Source organism: Magnolia sinica, chromosome 17 (assembly GCF_029962835.1).
Source record: "Magnolia sinica isolate HGM2019 chromosome 17, MsV1, whole genome shotgun sequence".
Taxonomy (NCBI): domain Eukaryota; kingdom Viridiplantae; phylum Streptophyta; class Magnoliopsida; order Magnoliales; family Magnoliaceae; genus Magnolia; species Magnolia sinica.
In genome coordinates, this window is record NC_080589.1 from 2,379,271 (window position 1) to 2,397,260 (window position 17,990).

The following is a 17,990-nucleotide window of genomic DNA, read 5'->3' on the forward strand; positions in this document are numbered from 1 at the left end:
AGCATTTGCGGCCGTTGAGCAAATGGCTGCAGCTATGCAACAGCAACAAGATGTATTCATGCGCCAGCAACGAGACATGCATGCCCTCATGATGGAATCTTTAGGGAACAGAGATCGCAGGGAAACATCCTGAGAAAGATATAGTCAAGGTGCGGACATCTTTGAAAGGTTCTTAAAGCTCCGACCTCCAATGTTTAAAGGAGCGCCGGATCCCGTACAAGCAGAACGTTGGCTAGCAAGGATTTACAAGATTATGAGGCCCCTGGAGTGCACCGACCCCCAAATGGTAAACTTGGCCACGTACTTGTTGGAAGGCGAGGCGGAGAACTGGTGGCAGGGCTTACAACGGAGCGTCCCGCCCACATATGCATGGACATGGGCTGGGTTTAAGACGAAGTTTCTTGAAAAATACTTCCCCCGGTCATGTAGGAATGAGAAGATAGCTCAGTTCTTAAAGCTGGAGCAGGGCAATCTGACCGTCGCCCAATATGAGGCCCGGTTCGATGAACTTTCTCGATATGTGTCGAAAGCCCTGGAAGATGCTGAGTACAAATTACAGAAATTCAAGGAGGGGCTTCGACAGGGAATCCAGTCGCGACTGTGTGCTTGGGACTTCGAAGACTTCGCCGAGCTGGTGGATAAGGCTATGAGAGTCGAAAAGGATTTTGAACGCACCCTAAGGACCCGTTCCTCAGCTAGGGAAGCCCCAGTCAGGCCCAGACAAGCGCCTCCGGCCCCATCTGCATCGGAAAGGAGGGCCAGGGTCATACCCGCAGGTGCACCACCCATGCCTACCATAAGAGGCTGTGAGTACTGCCACAAGATCGGGCACTCTGCACGAAGTTGTTTCAAAAAGATGAGAGACGAAGGCATCGCTCCACCAGCAAGTCACCCGCATCCAGGATCCGTAGCTACCAAGGCAGCACTAAGGCCGCAGATGCAGAGAATGGGACCTCCAGTCCACCAGAGGGCCCCTGCTCGAGTATTCACTGTAGCCACGGCAGACACCGAGGAAGACCTCCATCAGACCATTCACGGTACCGCTCACATACATGGTACCCCTGTCTTTCTCTTATTTGATTCCGGTGCAACCTTATCTTTCATGGATTCTACTATTGCAAATAGACTAGGGCTGAACATAACTCGCATACATGCTCCCTTAGTCGTAGCATCCCCCATGGGTAAATTCCTCGAAACAGATAAGATATGTAAAGATTGTCCCCTAACTCTCGCATACCATGAAGTGGCTGTGGACCTAATCCTCATGCCTATGAAACAATTCGACATCATCCTCGGGATGAATTGGCTTTCTCGAGCCCAAGCAGTAATGGACTGCCGCAACAAAACGGTCACCATAACTGTCCCTGGACAGGCCTCCTTCATCGTAAAAGGAAAAAGTAAGCACGGTACGCTGGAAAGATTACAAGCCCTTGAAGAATCAGAATCAGTTGAATCCGCTGTGAGCCAAATCCCAGTGGTGCGGGAATTCCCTAAAGTATTTCAAGAGATACCAGGTCTACCCCCAAGGCGAGTAGTAGATTTCTTCATCGACCTCAAACCAGGAACTGCCCCCATATCATTACCCCCGTTTTGAATGGCCCCTTGTGAATTGGAAGAGCTTAGGAAGCAGATAGATGAGTTGCTGACCCAAGGTTTCATTCGCCCCAGCATTTCTCCTTAGGGAGCACCAGTCCTCTTCGTGAAAAAGAAGGACGGATCGATGCGCCTCTGCATAGATTACCGGCGGTTGAATGAAGTGACGATAAAGAATAGATATCCTCTCCCGCGTATCGACGACTTGTTCAATCAGCTTAAGGGTGCCAGATATTTCTCAAAGATTGATCTGCGATCAGGATATCACCAGTTAAGAATCAGGGATGAGGATATCCCTAAAACTGCATTCAGGACTCGTTATGGGCACTACGAATTCCTAGTAATGTCCTTTGGACTTACAAATGCTCCAGCGGTATTCATGGACCTCATGAACCGAGTCTTCATGTCATACCTAGACCGGTTTGTGATCGTGTTCATCGACGACATCTTGGTTTACTCCAAAAGCCAAGAGGAACACGAGAAACACTTGCACATGGTCCTGCGCTGAAGGAAAATCAGCTGTATGCTAAGCTATCAAAGTGCGAGTTCTGGAAAATGGAAGTGAAATTCCTAGGGCACGTAGTGAAGGAAGAAGGCATCGCAGTCGATCCCTCTAAAGTCGACGAAGCAGTATCCAAATGGGACCAGCCCACCACAGTGACCGAAGTTCGAAGCTTTTTCGGCATGATAGGGTATTACAGGCGTTTCATCAAGGAGTTCTCTAGGATCGCGCGACCACTCACCCAACTAACGAAGAAGAACACTCGATTCACATGGGACGAGAACACGGAGGCAGCCTTCTAGGAGCTGAAAATGAGGTTGACGTCTGCACCAGTACTCACCCTTCCACAAGAAGGAGAACAGTTTGTGGTGTATAGCGACGCCTCGAAGATGGGCCTTGGCTATGTTTTGATGCAGAATGACAAAGTGATTGCTTATGCCTCCCGCCAACTGAAGAAGCACGAAGAGAACTACCCGACTCACGACTTGGAGTTGGCAGCGGTAGTCTTTGCCTTAAAAATATGGAGGCACTACCTATACGGTGAGGATTTTCAACTGTTCTGCGACCACAAGAGCCTGAAATATATATTTACACAGAAAGATTTGAATATGCGCCAGCGCCGGTGGATGGAGACACTCAAAGACTTCCACTTTGATATCTCGTACCACCCTAGTAAAGCTAATTCTGTAGCTGATGCACTGAGTCGGAAGAAGAAACATGAGCTGGTGGCCACTCTAATGATCAAGGAGTGGGAGATGATGGAGTTCGTACAGGATTTCGACATCCAGCTTACCCTCGATGAACCCAATGCGTATGTAGCTTTGTTAACTGCAGAGCCGACCTTGGTCCGACATGTGATCTCTGCCCAGGACCAGGATGAATGGCTCGTCAAGATGAAAGAAAGATGCAAGAGCGAAGAGTATCGGGCTGGAGGGTTGGTAGCGATGGTGGCCTTCGGTATCAAGGGCGGATATGCGTACCCAACGATGCAGAATTAAGAAAGGAAGTAATGAAAGAGGCACACCACTCCAGAATGGCCATACATCCAGGGAGTACGAAGATGTACAACAATATAAAGAGGCAATACTGGTGGAGTAACATAAAAAGAGACATAGCCAGTTTCGTAGCAAGATGTATGGTGTGCCAGAAGATAAAGGCCTAGCACCGCAAACCCGCAGGCCTTCTTCAGCCCCTACCCATAGCTGAGTGAAAGTGGGACAGCATCTCTATGGACTTCATCGTTGGACTTTCAAGGACTCAGAGAAAACATGACTCAATCTGGGTCATTGTGGTAGGCTAACAAAGTCTGCTCGATTCTTGTCTATTTGAACGACAGATTCAACTGACAATCTTACAAGACTCTATGTTCGCGAAGTCGTTCGATCTTATGGAGTTCCTCGGGAGATCATATCAGATCGTGACTCCCGCTTTACATCCACCTTTTGGAGAAGGTTGCAAGAGGAACTCGGCATGGAGCTTAAGTTCAGCACGACATTTCACCCCCAGACAGATGGACAGACAGAAAGAGTAAATCAGGTCCTGGAGGATATGTTAAGAGCTTGTGCCCTCGACTTCAAGGGAAACTGGGACGACCATTTGGCCCTCACTGAGTTTGCTTATAATAACAGCTTCCAGTCCAGTATAGGCATGGCACCATACGAAGCTCTATATAGTCGCCCCTGTCGAGCCCCGCAGTGTTGGGCTGAAATAGGAGAGCGGAGTTTGTTAGGACCTGAGCTCGTCCAGATTACCACCCAAGTAATCGATGTCATTCGGAAGCGTTTGCGTACCGCTCAGAGCAGACAAAAAAGTTATGCAGACAATCGACGACGCGATTTGGAGTTTGCGGTAGGTGATCACGTATTTTTGAAGGTCTCCCCTATGAAGGGTTTGATGAGGTTCGGACAAAAAGGGAAGCTTGCACCTCGCTTCATCGGGCCTTTCGAGATCCTGGATCGTGTGGGAGCCGTAGCATATCGCCTTGCTCTACCGACTGCACTGACTAGCATCCACAATGTTTTTCACGTATCTATGTTAAAGAAGTACACGCCAGACGAATCACACATTGTTAGCTGGGAGCAAATTGAACTTGCCAACGACACTTCTTATACAGAGGAACCCATCCGTATCTTGGACCACAAAGAGCAGATCCTACGGACGAAAATGATACCATTAGTCAAGGTTCTATGGTCACACCATGGAAAAGAAGAGGCGACGTGGGAGCGAGAGGCTGAAGTTAGAGAAAAATATCCCCACTTATTCAGTGACACACCGCAGGTAATTTCGAGGACGAAATTTTTTTTAGGGGGGTAGAATGTAACACCCCGTACCTCTGGTACTCGGGTGTTACCCCTGATAACCCGGTTATTGAAATTAAAAGACAATTAAAACTCTGCATGTGTAGGTCGAGACTCTCGTTCAACAGTAAAGCCAACCACCACGATTTGAAGGAGCCAAGTCGAACCCAACACCAGCCGGAAGGTAAAACTCAACAATTCCTTAGATTCAAACACGCTATGAACACAATTAATCAAATTACATTGTCACCATGAATCCACTAACCACCTTAGAATAAATTACCACGGCTAACCAGGCACTTGGAACCCCCTTGAAACCCTGTTCCACCGTTAAAACAAAACCTCGTGCCCATCTGACCATTGGATCACAACCTATGGGCAAAGTGAGGCTCTGAATGGCATAACATGGCCCACCTGGGCCTAACCTATGCCCCAAACAGGACCAAGGGCCCTATATAGGGGACCCCTAAATGAATGATCGGTGTAGATTTATCACAAACATCACAATAAACCCCACACAAGGTGCATGTGCACCTTGGGCTATTGTGCAGGATGTGCACCGAACAAAGCAGCTCGGTCAAATGGCCTTTGACCAAGCCAAAAACGAGAGATGTCCCTCCCGCCATTAGAATTTTGAATCTGGAAGATTTTGAGCCCCAAAGTGGGCCACCATAGCCACTTTCTGGACGATCCAAACCGTCCATTTTAATCACGTGGGTCCACTAAACAAAATGATATAAGATCTTAGACCCATGCAATGAAACCGTGAAGATCAGTTCCAACCGTCCAAGCCCTTCAAGCGTGGCTAACATTCAATGCGAGACTTGAGATGCACGCTATCATGCCGTTACCCACGGATTTCAGCCGCCTGGTCGCTTGCACGCGAGCTGCTAAGGTCCCCTCATGGCCTGAAATGGCTAGACAAGGCCATCTGACGGTTTCCTTTTCTAGGTTGAGGAGGGCAGCGACACAGCCGCTGTCTCCTGGCTGCATTAAAGACCCACCACCAAGCCTCCTCTCTATCAGCCTATATAAGGAGAGGCCCAGCCCTCTCAAACCTCACACAGAAAGAAACGTAAGGGAGGAAGCAGGGAGAGAAGTGAAGAAGAAAAACAGAGGGAAGAAAGGGCGTTTTCGGTGAGTCAGACGCTCACTGCCCCAACTCAGTCCGTGAAGAACGGAGAGAGCCGAGTCAGTGAGTGTACACAGCAGCACCATTTGAGAAAGGAAGAAAAGAAGGAGAAGAAGTAGGTGAGACTGGTGGGTGTGAGCGTGACAAACCAAGGCCGAGTCGGACCCAACTGCACCAGGTAAAACTTCTTTCTCTAGGAACTCTAAAATGGTCTGAGACTAAAGCTCCACCATGCCCCTCCTGCACCTCAAACAAACCACCAAACAGAGCCCTGTTTGGAGCTGAAGAACACCCATAGCAGGAACCATACATAGAGCCAAAACAGGCTCTGTTTTAAAGCTCAAAATAGCATGCATGCAGGCACTGTGTTAGGACCAAACGTGGCCTGAGTTTCAGGCCCTGCTTAAGGTCAAATAACGTCATGCAGATGGCCCTAGCTAGGGGTTGAAACTCCATCCAGAACCAGCTCACAAACGACTCTGTTTGAGCTGCAACGAGTCCCAGGGAGCTGACTGATATCAGTCCAGAAACTCGGCTAAAAATGCCCCTGTTTCGGGCCGCTCTTTAATGGAGAAAGTGGCAGCCACCGGACCTCTGTTTGGGCGCTGGTATGAGTTGAAAAACAGCCCGGAAAAGTGACACGGTTGAGCTAGAAATCAGAGCCGGGAATGGTCTCCAAAACGGCTGAAGCAAGGACCGTTTTCACGTTAGGAAGGGTGCTGTACACCAAATACAATTGGGCCTTGCCAAATGCAGGTGGGCCTCACCCAAAACAGATGGGCTGCCCTCATTTTAGGCCCTGCACAAATGCAGGCGGGCCGCACATAGTGTCAGCAGGTGGACCCCACCCCACCACAGTTGGTAGGCCCCATAAGTGGACCCACCTTGGTGAGGCGTTCCATCTGGGCTGTCCATTAGTGGACGTAAGTACCTGGATGTTTTCTTTTTTTTCAGAAAAAAATAAAATAAAATAAAATAAAATAATAAGTAAAATAAAATATACAATATGTATCCGTGTATGCATGCACCACGCCAGGGTGCTGTCATCCAATATCCAAACCGTCCATCAATGGACGATCCAAATCGTCCAGTGCCGGACGTTGCCACATAGAAGAAGAGAAAAATAAAAATAAAATAAAATAATATATGTATATATATAATATACATATATATGCATATATTTAAATACATGTACATGCATCTGGACATGCATGCAAATTGTAAGATATCAAGTACACCAGATGCATGAGATAGGGAATACGTGGATTATATCCAAGACCATCCATCCGTTCCAACTTTAGCTGGTGGGCCGCACCAAAAATCAAACCGTCCATCTATGGACATTATAGTCAGACAGTCCACCTATCTCGTCAGACCCTGCACACTTTAAGAAAAGAAAAAGAAAAAGAAAAGGAGGAGTATATATGTGAGTACATAACACATGCACTTAAAAATTTATGATAATAAGTGATATCATACCACTATAAATGGTGGGTCCCACACGTGTGGACCCACCTATGGTGTGGATGGCTGGAGTACTCACCAGCAAGTATAGTATATATAGTAATATATATTAAATGGGCCCCACATCCACGTGGGACCCACCTGTTGCATGAACGGCTGGAATACCCTCCAGTACAAGTTAATATAATAAAATGCCATATGGGTCCCACATGCACGTGGGATCCGCCAGGTATAAATGTGCTTACATAAACACATAATATATATGCGTGCCACATCACGTGGGAAAGCATTAGTGGTGGGCGTGCTCCATCCCAGCCGTCTGTCCATTCGATGAGCTCGTCCATACAGCGGTGGACCACGAAGGGACCTCACCGTGATACATATGATTCATCCAGGCCATCCATCAACACAGTAGGTCCCACCATGTTAGATTGCTTCATCTACACCGGTTGTACTGTATATCCCAGCCTAATGTAAGTATTCACACCACTTGTATGACGGTTAGGCCTACCATTAACCCATGTGCCCTTCATCCACACCATCCAATAGGTGCTGGACAATGTTTAGAACAGTGCCTAACTGCATTTGAGCAGCACTGAACTACCTGCACTGCCATTGGGCGGTGCCAATTCACATAAACAACATTCAAACAATATTGGTTTACATGTGACAATGCTAATCATCATTAATAAGCCTTGTGCCCCAAAAGGGTGATAGAGCACAGTGACACACATGGAAACCTCTCTTCGTGTAAACCAACCCTCACCTGAACCCAACCATGGGACCCACCAGGTACATATGGGGTCCATTTGGGAGGACCAATCCAACCCCTGGTAAGGATGAGCTGGAATCCTGTTGGATCACCTTGTTGAAATACATGGCATGCCTAACACAAGCCTAAAGGGCCTTGTGTTACATTCCTTTGAACTTTAGTACAAAGCCATAGAAATTCCTGACAAATGCAAGCTATAATTTTTTAGGAGAATCTTTGAGTGACCTCGGACCTCAAAAAGACTCAGGCCAAGTTCGAGAACACTATCATACAGGTGATGACTTTCCTCTTGAGCTTTCCATTTCTTAATTAGCTAAACCTAGTTTGCACTAGATTATCATTATTGTGATACTTGTTTCCACTATATGAAAGGCTCACATGCTAGTTAACCCTTGATCACTATTCACATGACTTGGTAATTTATCTCCATGAGTTGTTAAACTCTTGATACTTCTTTACATGCCATGTATTGTCACATGATAATATGATTTTCCTTTGTACATAACCGCTTGTATGCAAGCCACACTTGGGATGCAATTAGACAAATGTGTGGAAATAGGGACCTTTAACCGGTGTCATTTGATCAAGGTACCCTATTAGAACATCCCAAGGTGGAGGACCTCATGAGCCGGGGATGGTGGTAATGGGACACTATGCTCGAGCTATCGGCCTACGCTGGGTGTTGAGCCCCCCGTAGTGACCATTGAGTTGCTTAAGTTGGCTGATTGCAAATGGATTAATAACGGCTGGCTAATCATGCATTCATAGCATATTAGCGATGACAGATGGTTAATTCTGGATGCTGTAGCACGTGCCCTAGAGTTGTTGGGGTATCGTTTCGCTAGCTCCCAGACCATCGACTATCGACCCCTGTCCGACTGGATGATTTTCCCATGTCGATGATTTGCATGGGTGACGAGCCCAAGTCCGGCTGGATGTGCATCCCCAGGCCGATGTGCATCCATGCATCCATGCATGTAATAAGACTGCATATTGCCTGTTTTGGATTATTGCCTATTTTTCCTTTTAACTATGTTTACTAAGGCGGAAATGTGTAATTTTGAGAGAAATTCACACTGAGCTGGCCACTCATCCATCAACTATCCAACCGTACAGAACATGCAGGGACGAACATAGAAGGTGTCGATACCAGCCTTGATGATGCCACCATGGGGCCAGAGGAGGAGTATTGCGAGGACGAGCCGCCTCAAGATGCAGCGGCGTATTTTGGTGTTAATCAGTAGTTGATACTTTATATTTTAGTAGTTTGGTATTTTGGACTTATGGATTTTTGTAACTAAGACCCCCAGCTGAGCGGGTCAAATTTTGAGCTCTCATGAATATGCATGCTTCTTTTGGCTATCGCACTCTGAGTTTACATTCCGCTGTTTCTCTGATTCATTAACTCCCGGATTTTTGAAAACGAGTCTCGTACTCGGGTTTTAGAAATCGGGGCGTTACATTTGGGGTATAGAATTTTCCCTATAAATAAGCACCCCTTGTAGTTCTTTTGATTCATTGAAGTTAATTAAAAAAATTCCTGCTTTATTTTTTTGCTTTCTTCGTGAGTTGTGGAAGAATTCAAAAGTGGGTGCGAAGCCCTCCCTTTTCGAAGGGCTAACTACCGTGGTGCGAAGCCACATCGATCCCGATTCACCCCCATCCTCCATCATCTTTTTTTCCATCTTCCCCCACCATCCGTACTTCGAATTCGTCCTTTTGTTGTATCAGATTTCTTCATTACAGCAGGTTTCCAGATTTCGGCCCGCAGACGAGCTAAAACTTTGGCGGAGCACCACGTACAAACCGTACATCGAATCGGCTGAGATTTGGGGGTTTTGGAGACCATCCCTATCCGACCAGGGCCATGGTGGCCTTTTTCTGAATAGTGGGCCCCACACATGTGCGGCCGGGATCACACGCACGTCCGTCTGGCCATTGTTGCTGTCCACACGCGGGATCGTCTTTTGGCTCAGGCTTTTATCTTCTTTTATCCTCTCATAGCCGTTTTTCATGAATCCTAGCCTTAGATTACGTTTTTTCTAAGTTATTTGCCAATTTTCTTACCCTAAAGTTCCCCGAATTGGAATTTTTGAATCCCTTGGATTAGGGACTGATTACTATGCATGCGTGGATGATTATTTCTTATCTTTGAGTATTGTTTGGTTCATAATTTTTATTGATCCAGCCCTATCATGTATAGGCCTGGACCCACATAAATTCCTCTTAATTGAATGTTTGGACTTTCATGTGGAATATGGAATTTGTGTAATTGTTTCTGAACTAACGTGATCTTAAGCCTGAAATCTCGCATATCACATTTAATTTTCATGTCCTGCATCACAACTCCTCTAATCAACATTGATATATATATATATATATATATATATATATATATATATATATATATATATATATATATATATATATATATATATATAAACTTCAAAAATTCACATATTTTGTTTTAGAACTCCAACTGAGGTGATTAAAAAAAATAGATTTAAGCTTAATGATATATTTTCGTATGAAAATAAAAATCAAATTCAAATGAGATTTATTTAGGATATTTCAAAAACAATACCGAAAATCATTAGTTTCAAGTAGCTGGTGCTTTCGGAATTTTCAGAATTTTTAAAAAAATCAAAATGAAATGAAATTTGGTAGAGATAAAGTAGACTTAATGACGAATTAGTAGAAAAATTATAAAAATAATATATTAAATAAAAGTACCAAAAACATCTATCATAAAAGAAAATGCACATTTAAACTCTTTAATATATTGATATCCTTTTTGCAAGAAATGTCATTAGTTACATGTCTCTTCTAGTAATTGCAGTTATAGGATCCTTAAACTGTCCATGGTGGGCCCAGCATACAAATTGTCTGGATCATTAGGACATGGGCCCCACTTGTATAAACAGAAAGCTTCAATGCCTGTGCATATCCTCGAGTCAGAGATCTATTCACCTCCTTTGGAAATTCAATTTACCAATGAAGAATGTAAACAGAGAAGCAAAAATGACTGGGAAGGCAGCAAGAGCAATAGCCACAAAACCTAAATGATTATGCTGGAACCCAAAATAATCTTTTATGAAAGAATTAACGGGCGTCAGTTTTCCGAATGTCGTGATCTCTTTGCTTATATCTCCATATTGTGAAGTAAGGAGGCCGTTCAGACTCCACGCTGTCGGACAAATCCAGTAGCACCAAACCCACCACTTTGGAATTTTCTGCAAGGAACATAATTTGATCATTTTCAACTTAATTGAACTCAATGGACCGGTTGATCAGACATAAGAATCCTGACCGGTAAGGATTCTATATCTAACTTAGGTGCGATACGTAACGCGATACCGATATTTCGAACACTGGCTCCTACTTAATTGTGATGAAAGAAATCAATGTAAAGAGCTAAAAAAACACTACTAGCATGGAATACATAAAAAGGAGAAAATGGTAGGCAACCTGCTCATTCGTGATGTGAAGAGCGTCTAAGAATCATATATTAAGGGCCTGTATCGATGCCACTTAGCAATGAGTTCATCTCATTTTAGTTAATTATAATTATGTATTAGAATTATATTTCTTTTTCATAAGGATTAAAATTAATCTTGAGAACCGACAATCATGATCGTTAATACATTATTGCAATCAACTAAAATGAGATGAACTCATTTTTAAGTGGAACCCAAATAGGCCCTCAGGCTGCATTTCAATGAACCAATGGTGAAATTGCAATAACTGATCCTATATAATGGAGATGCCAAATGGTAGTTACCTTTCTTTAGTATTCATGTTGAGGCACTGCTGCTACAATTGGAGGGCTACTTCCTCATTTTTGAAATTTGGTCATTTCTTCTCTATTGGACTAACTACTGCAATTTAACTCTGTTGTGTGCATCCAAACAAAGCCTTAGTGTTTCATTGACTTTGGTTGTGTTGGTTGCGCAAGTGAATTGATTCCCAAACATTCATCTTAATCAATAGCATATTTATAAAGAAAAAAAAAAGAGTGATTATCCTAGAGTTCAAGATGAAGACAGAGCCTTGAGTCCAACTTGAACGTAATGTAATTGCAATTTGGAGACAATCCCTCAATGTAAATTCTAAGATAGACAAGATTTGGTCATTTCAACTTTAGATGAATTATTGCGATTCAATTTGATAGTGCAACCAAACTCAACCTTATTGTTCATGGGATGGCAAAAATAGTGCAGAACCAAGACAAAATATTTGGAATGCAACTTTGAGTAAGAACAATAATAGTTAAAATCTACAGTCAAGGGATTTCTCAATACAATGTGTTTCATTAACTCAACCCTATTGTTCATAAATAATGAAAATTTTGATAATGATATTTCCAGTAGAACTAGAGCTGGGTGGATGAAGTGGTAGTGTGCCTCTGGGTGTTGAGTAATTGCCACATGCTTATAATTTTTTATTAGAGTACAATTACAACTACTTGACCAGATATGCTCCATGCAGAGCGTTGGCTAGTTAGAAAGTGGCATGAGAAGGAATTGCGTATTGCAAATGGACTAGGTGTGTGGGAAAACTAGGAAGAATAATTATTTAGAATGAGGTCATTAGAAGAAGCCCATGAGTAATTGTAATAAGAAAATATAATGGGAAGTGGATCGAGGTGGTTCAACTACGACAAAGAACAAAGATGGTATGTAGGGAAGGGAACATTGATTAGCGATAAAGAGCCCGAAGGGAGGAAGCGAGGAACACCTGAAGGATATGAAGGCTTGTTCACTTTCCGAGGAAAAAGGCCTTCAGATAGATGGGTGAAATAGGCTTTGCGAATCAGGCCCCAAATAGTTGGATCTCACTTATGGTACAATGGCTGGCTTATGAAAATATAAAGTATTTAGTGGTTTATAGTGGGACCCACTTGTATCAAGTATTCGAGTTGGCTTTTAAATGGTAGATGGCCTAAACTTTTTTGATGGTTGCCCACAGGAAATGGCCATGGAAAAAGCTCACACTGACAGCCCTCACAAGCCAACACGAGCCCACCAGGTATTGACCCCAAAACATGCACGCCCCAAAGGACACACAAGCAAAGTTCATGAAGTGGAAGTTTTCAGACAAACCACTAATCAAGAAGCATCCATAAACATAAGAGGTCTTACTAGTTTATTTGGCTGCACAAATTGGCAAGGAACCCACCAATATATGAATACTAACCCAACTCCCACATCATCATGGTCAAACCCCACACAACACATTAGTTAAACCATTGCCCACTACTTAGAAAAGGAAAAATAATTGTAGAAAGTAGGAAAAAGTGGCATTGGGTAAAATTATGAGGAAAATTCTTCAGTTACGAGTAGAGAGTGCTTTAAAACTAATATCTCAAACAACAATAAAAATTAAAATGATGACAAAATGCTATTTATCAATGGCTGGCTTCAACTATCAAATTCCAAACATATAAATCTCCCATATTTGGCTGACCCATGAAAATCAATTAATAATTGAAAGTAAGAATTTAATCCATGAGGAAAGAGAATGGTTTGCTTACTGGCCCGGGTATCAAGAACCCTGAGAATAGATTCAGTAAAGTGTAGCAGGGAGCCGCCAATACAGAAGCTACTTGAACATTTGGGCTCAATGACATAAGCAGCATTCCCATGTAATTAAAGAAGAGCAATGTACACAAGGTTGTGTAGAAATACCAGAAGACCTTATAAGCTGACCAAAAGTATCCAATCATTGGATACGTAATGCTCACAAATAGAATCGCTTGGAGGAGTATGTAAGGAATCTCAATGGCCACCTACACCATGAAGAGAAGAATGAAAAATTGGAGAAACATGTTGGCTATTCGTGCGAGTAGGATTTGGAATACTACACTCCCAACATGTACTGATGTGGCATCATCTTGTGGGTCCACCATGTATGAAAAAGAGGGTGGTTGAAAAATTGACTAGTTGGGCACATTTTTGTACACGTGGACCTCTTGATGACCAGGCTGGCCTGATTTTTAGCCAAGGTGCATACATGGTGCAGCCCACCTCATGAATGCGGATCTAATGAACAGCCAAAGTAGGTTTATACAAATCAAGATCCTTAATAGCACCAAAAGAATAACTAATCCTTTCTTATAAAACGCACCCAATAAGAGTGCAAGCTTTATAAATATATTTGTACCTGTGCAAATGAATAGGCTCGTGAAGAGTACATTCCGGCGAATTTTTCCCGGTACAAAACGGTGCGTTCTCTTGCCACAAACGGCATGATCGTCGAACAGTTGTTTACGCCTAAGAATATCATGGCAATGAACATTGAGCCAAGTATGTTGAACAAGTCCTGTTCATTGTTTCTGCAAAGCAATAAAGAGATATAAACATGAGTGATTTAGTCAGTCCACGGTTTCACTTGGTATCACAAAGACGGCAAAACAAAAAAAAAAATAAAAAAAATAAAGAAATTCTAAAACTAAACATTGAAAAGCTAGTCTTAACACCTTCAAATTCTAAAATGAATGGACACCAATTGAGAAATATAAAACCTCATTTTTTGGCAATGATCTGATGGGGTTTTCCTCCTCAGGTCAGAGGAGATGAGGTGCAGTTCGGATGCCACAAACAGTGGAATGCCCGCGCTGCTCGACCAGTCCTGGGTCACTCGACTCAAAGTCCAGCGAGCTCTGTGAACAATGCTCGACCAGTCGAGTGAACAGTGCTCGACCAGTCCTGCAGCCTGCACGACCAGTCCTGGTTACGCAGATTTGAGTCCGATTTTGTGCGGGATTCGGAATTGTAAGGCGGCTTTCGCAAGGGTGCGAAAGAGAGTTTCCTAAACTATAAATAGGAGGTACCTAGGGTTTTCTAGGGTATGCAAGAGGTACTGCAAGAAAGATTCCTAAAGCTTTGTAAGGGTTTGCCAAAGGGTTTAGGGCTATCAAAGGTGAGAGAGAGAGAGAGAGAGAGAGAGAGAGAGAGCTTGTGGAAGGGAGGTTATGCTCGTAGAGGTGATCTATTATATCTCAGCGCTTCCACGTCCTCGTAATCGGTGAGATCTCTCTATTTTTCTTTTATTCTCTTATTGTTTATCCACTCCTGTGTGAGTGAAGAAGGTTGTAACGTTCTACTTCATAGTGGATTGTTGATCTGGACGAGGTCCCGTGGTTTTTACCTCTTTGAGGGTTTTCCACGTAAAAATCTCTTATGTGGTGTGGTTTATGCTTTGATTTATTTCATTGCTTTATTATTCTATAATTCTAGTTTGTTTTTAGGAGGCTAGATCATAAGGTTTTGTGCAAGGCCCCCAACAAAGTGTTATCAGAGCTAAGTTCATTGAACGGGTAGGATCGGTTTTTGAATTATGGAAGGTGGCTCATCAAGGATGATCAACTTCAATGGTTCTAACTGGACCATATGGAAGGCTAAGATGGAGGACTTGCTTTATTTCAAGGACTTATATTCTCCAATTTTAGGCATATCAGTAAAATCCAAGGATATGCCTGATGATGATTGGAAGAAGATGGACCGAAAGGCGATGGGGTTTATTAGACAATGGTTGGACAATTCCGTATTCCACCATGTGTCTACGGAGACCTCAGCCACTAGCCTATGGCTGAAATTATAAGGGCTGTATGAGAGGAAGACAGCTGGTAATAAGATTTTTTTGATAAGGCGACTTGTGAATCTCAAGTTCAAAGATGGTAGTTCTATGGCCGAGCACATGAATGAGGTCAGCAATATAGTGAACCAGCTCTTTGCTATGAAGATGGTCCTGGATGATGAATTGCAGGCTTTGTTATTACTTAATTCGTTGCCTAACAGTTGAGAGACATTGGTGGTGTCTCTAAGTAACTCCGCGCCAGACGGAAAGATATCCATGGAACAGGTAACTAGCTGTCTCTTCAATGAGGAGACAAGGAGGAAGTCTCAGGGGTCTACTCAGCAAGAGGCCCTTGTGACATAGGAATGGGGGAGAGGAAAGAACAGGAAGGGCGGGAAGGCCCGAGATAAATCAAGAGGCAAGTCGAGTACCAAGAATGATGTTGAATGCTGAAATTGTGGAAAGAAGGGTCACTGCAAGCATGAATGTCGTAAGAATAAGAACGACAAGAAAAGAAAAGGAAAGAAGAAGAAAGATTAATCAGATTCCACTGCAGTCGCTTCAAATGGCGACGTTGTAGTTATTCTTTCTACATATCATGATGTTTGTCTCACGGCTATGAGTCATGACACTGACTGGGTGATAAACTCGGGAGCCTTTTTTCATGTGACTCCACGCAAGGACTTCTTCACAAGCTACAAGTCAGGTGACTTTGGGACCGTGAAGATGGGGAATTCTGGCGTATCGAAGATCATAGGGGTCGGTGATATTTGTGTGAAGACCGATGTGGGCTGTATATTGGTTCTCTGGGATGTGAGGCATATCCCAGATCTTCGCCTCAACTTGATATCGATGGGAACGTTGGATGATGATGGCTATGAAAGCCGATTTGTTGGTGGGCGCTGGAAGCTCATCAAGGGTTCATTGATCGTGGCCAGAGGAAAGAAGTGTTGCACCCTTTACAAGGCAAGTGTCAGTGTGTGCAAGGGTGGGTTGAACGCAGCGGAAGATTCAACTATTGACATGTGGCACAGGCGTCTAGGCCACATGAGTGAAAAAGGGCTTCAGGTACTAGCAAGGAAGCGGCTCCTTCAACACGTGACAGGTATACCTCTCAAAACTTGTATTGATTGTTTATCAAGGAAATAGCATAAAGTTTCATTTATTAAATCTGCTTCTCATGTTAATAAAGTGCATGCATTAGATTTGGTTTATTCTGATGTTTGTGGTCCTATGAGGACAAAAACCTTGGGTGAGGCATTGTATTTTGTCACTTTTATATATGATGCATCTAGGAGGGTTTGAGTTTATGCTTTGAAATCCAAGGATGAGGTCTTTGGTGTGTTTAAATTGTTTCATGCTATGGTCGAGAGAGACAGGTAGATCATTGAAGTGCATCTGCACTGACAATGGTGGTGAATACATTAGCGACTTTCATGAGTATTGTAAGTCCTTGAGTATACGGCATGAACAGACGGTTTCCAAGACCCCCTAGCATAATGGTGTAGCTGAGCGAATGAATCGCACCATTGTAGAGAGAATCAGATGCATGTTATCCCATGCGAAATTGCCCAAGACGTTCTGGGGAGAAGCAATGCACACGGCGGTGTATTTGATAAACAGGTCTCCATCAGCCCCGTTGAATGGAGAAGTACCTGAGAAGGTGTGGACTGGACAGGATCCATCGTACAGTCATCTTAGGGTGTTTAGATACAGGGCTTCCGTTCACATACCAAAGGACGAGAGGTCCAAGCTCGATATGAAGATCAAGCAGTGTGTTCTTGGGGTACGGTGATGAAAAGTTCGGTTACAGATTATGGGATCCGACCGAGAAAAAGCTTGTCAGGAGCAGAGATGTGGTTTTCTTTGAAGATCAATGTATAGAAGACATTGGTAAGCCAGAGAGGAACTAGCCTAGTTTAGGTGAGTTAGAGGACATGGATCCGATTATTCCTCCCGTGGTGCCTGATAACGGGGGAGTACAACAAGGTGCAGAAGACGAGGGAGTTCCTTCAGAAGATGGACTAGGGGAGCAGCCCCCACTTGATCCACCAGTTGAGCCACAGGTGAGGAGGTCATCTAGGGACAGACAGTCGTCCAAGAGGTAGTCGCCGCATGAGTACATTACGCTCACTGATGGGGGAGAGCCAAAAGATTATTCTGAGGCCCTAACCGACGAGCAGAAAGGGGAGTGGTTGAAAGCTATGCAAGAGGAGATGAGATCCTTGTATAAGAACCACACCTATGATATGGTGAAGTGGATACTGCGGTATCTAAGAGGCTCATCCAGGTTGAGCCTATGCTATGGTGACAGTAAACCCGTGTTAGAGGGCTACACAGATGCAGATATGGCAGGCGACATAGACTCTAGGAAGTCTACATCGGCGTTCATGTTCACTTTTGCAAGGGGAGCGGTTTTTGGCAGAGCAAGCTACCGAAGGTTGTAGCATTGTCGACGACAGAGGCCGAGTGCATTGCAATCACGGAGGCATGTAAAGAGATGCTTTGGATGAAGAGGTTCCTACAAGAACTTAGCTTGAAGCAGGAGCAGCACGTGGTCTATTGCGATAGTTAAAGTGTTATACACTTGAGTAAGAATCTAAGTCAGCACTCCAAGTCGAAGCACATAGAGATTCGGTATCACTGGATTAG

At 43.8% G+C, this 17,990-nt stretch overlaps 2 protein-coding genes across 3 annotated transcripts in view; one reads left to right on the plus strand and one right to left on the minus strand.

The window, feature by feature from the left end:
• The first annotated feature begins 283 nt into the window (after positions 1 to 283).
• On the plus strand, positions 284 to 1,594 carry LOC131231742 (uncharacterized). The gene has a single exon (XM_058228041.1). The coding sequence runs from the start codon at positions 284 to 286 to the stop codon at positions 1,592 to 1,594; it is 1,311 nt and encodes a 436-aa protein (XP_058084024.1).
• Positions 1,595 to 10,508: 8,914 nt separating this feature from the next.
• The window catches only part of LOC131231379 (pleiotropic drug resistance protein 3-like), a 30,238-nt gene continuing 22,756 nt past the window's right edge, over positions 10,509 to 17,990 (minus strand). For both annotated transcript variants that reach the window (XM_058227546.1, XM_058227545.1), the window contains 3 exons: positions 13,923 to 14,094; positions 13,294 to 13,548; positions 10,509 to 10,993 (listed from right to left, as the gene is read on the minus strand). In XM_058227546.1, coding sequence (XP_058083529.1) covers positions 10,727 to 10,993; positions 13,294 to 13,548; positions 13,923 to 14,094 — 694 coding nt within the window. In that variant the 3' untranslated portion in view covers positions 10,509 to 10,726. The remainder of the gene's footprint in view (positions 10,994 to 13,293; positions 13,549 to 13,922; positions 14,095 to 17,990) is intronic.

Excerpts from the sequence above, each read along its gene's own strand:
- LOC131231742 (XM_058228041.1), top strand. The coding sequence starts at position 284 with ATGGTAAACTTGGCCACGTACTTGTTGGAAGGCGAGGCGGAGAACTGG.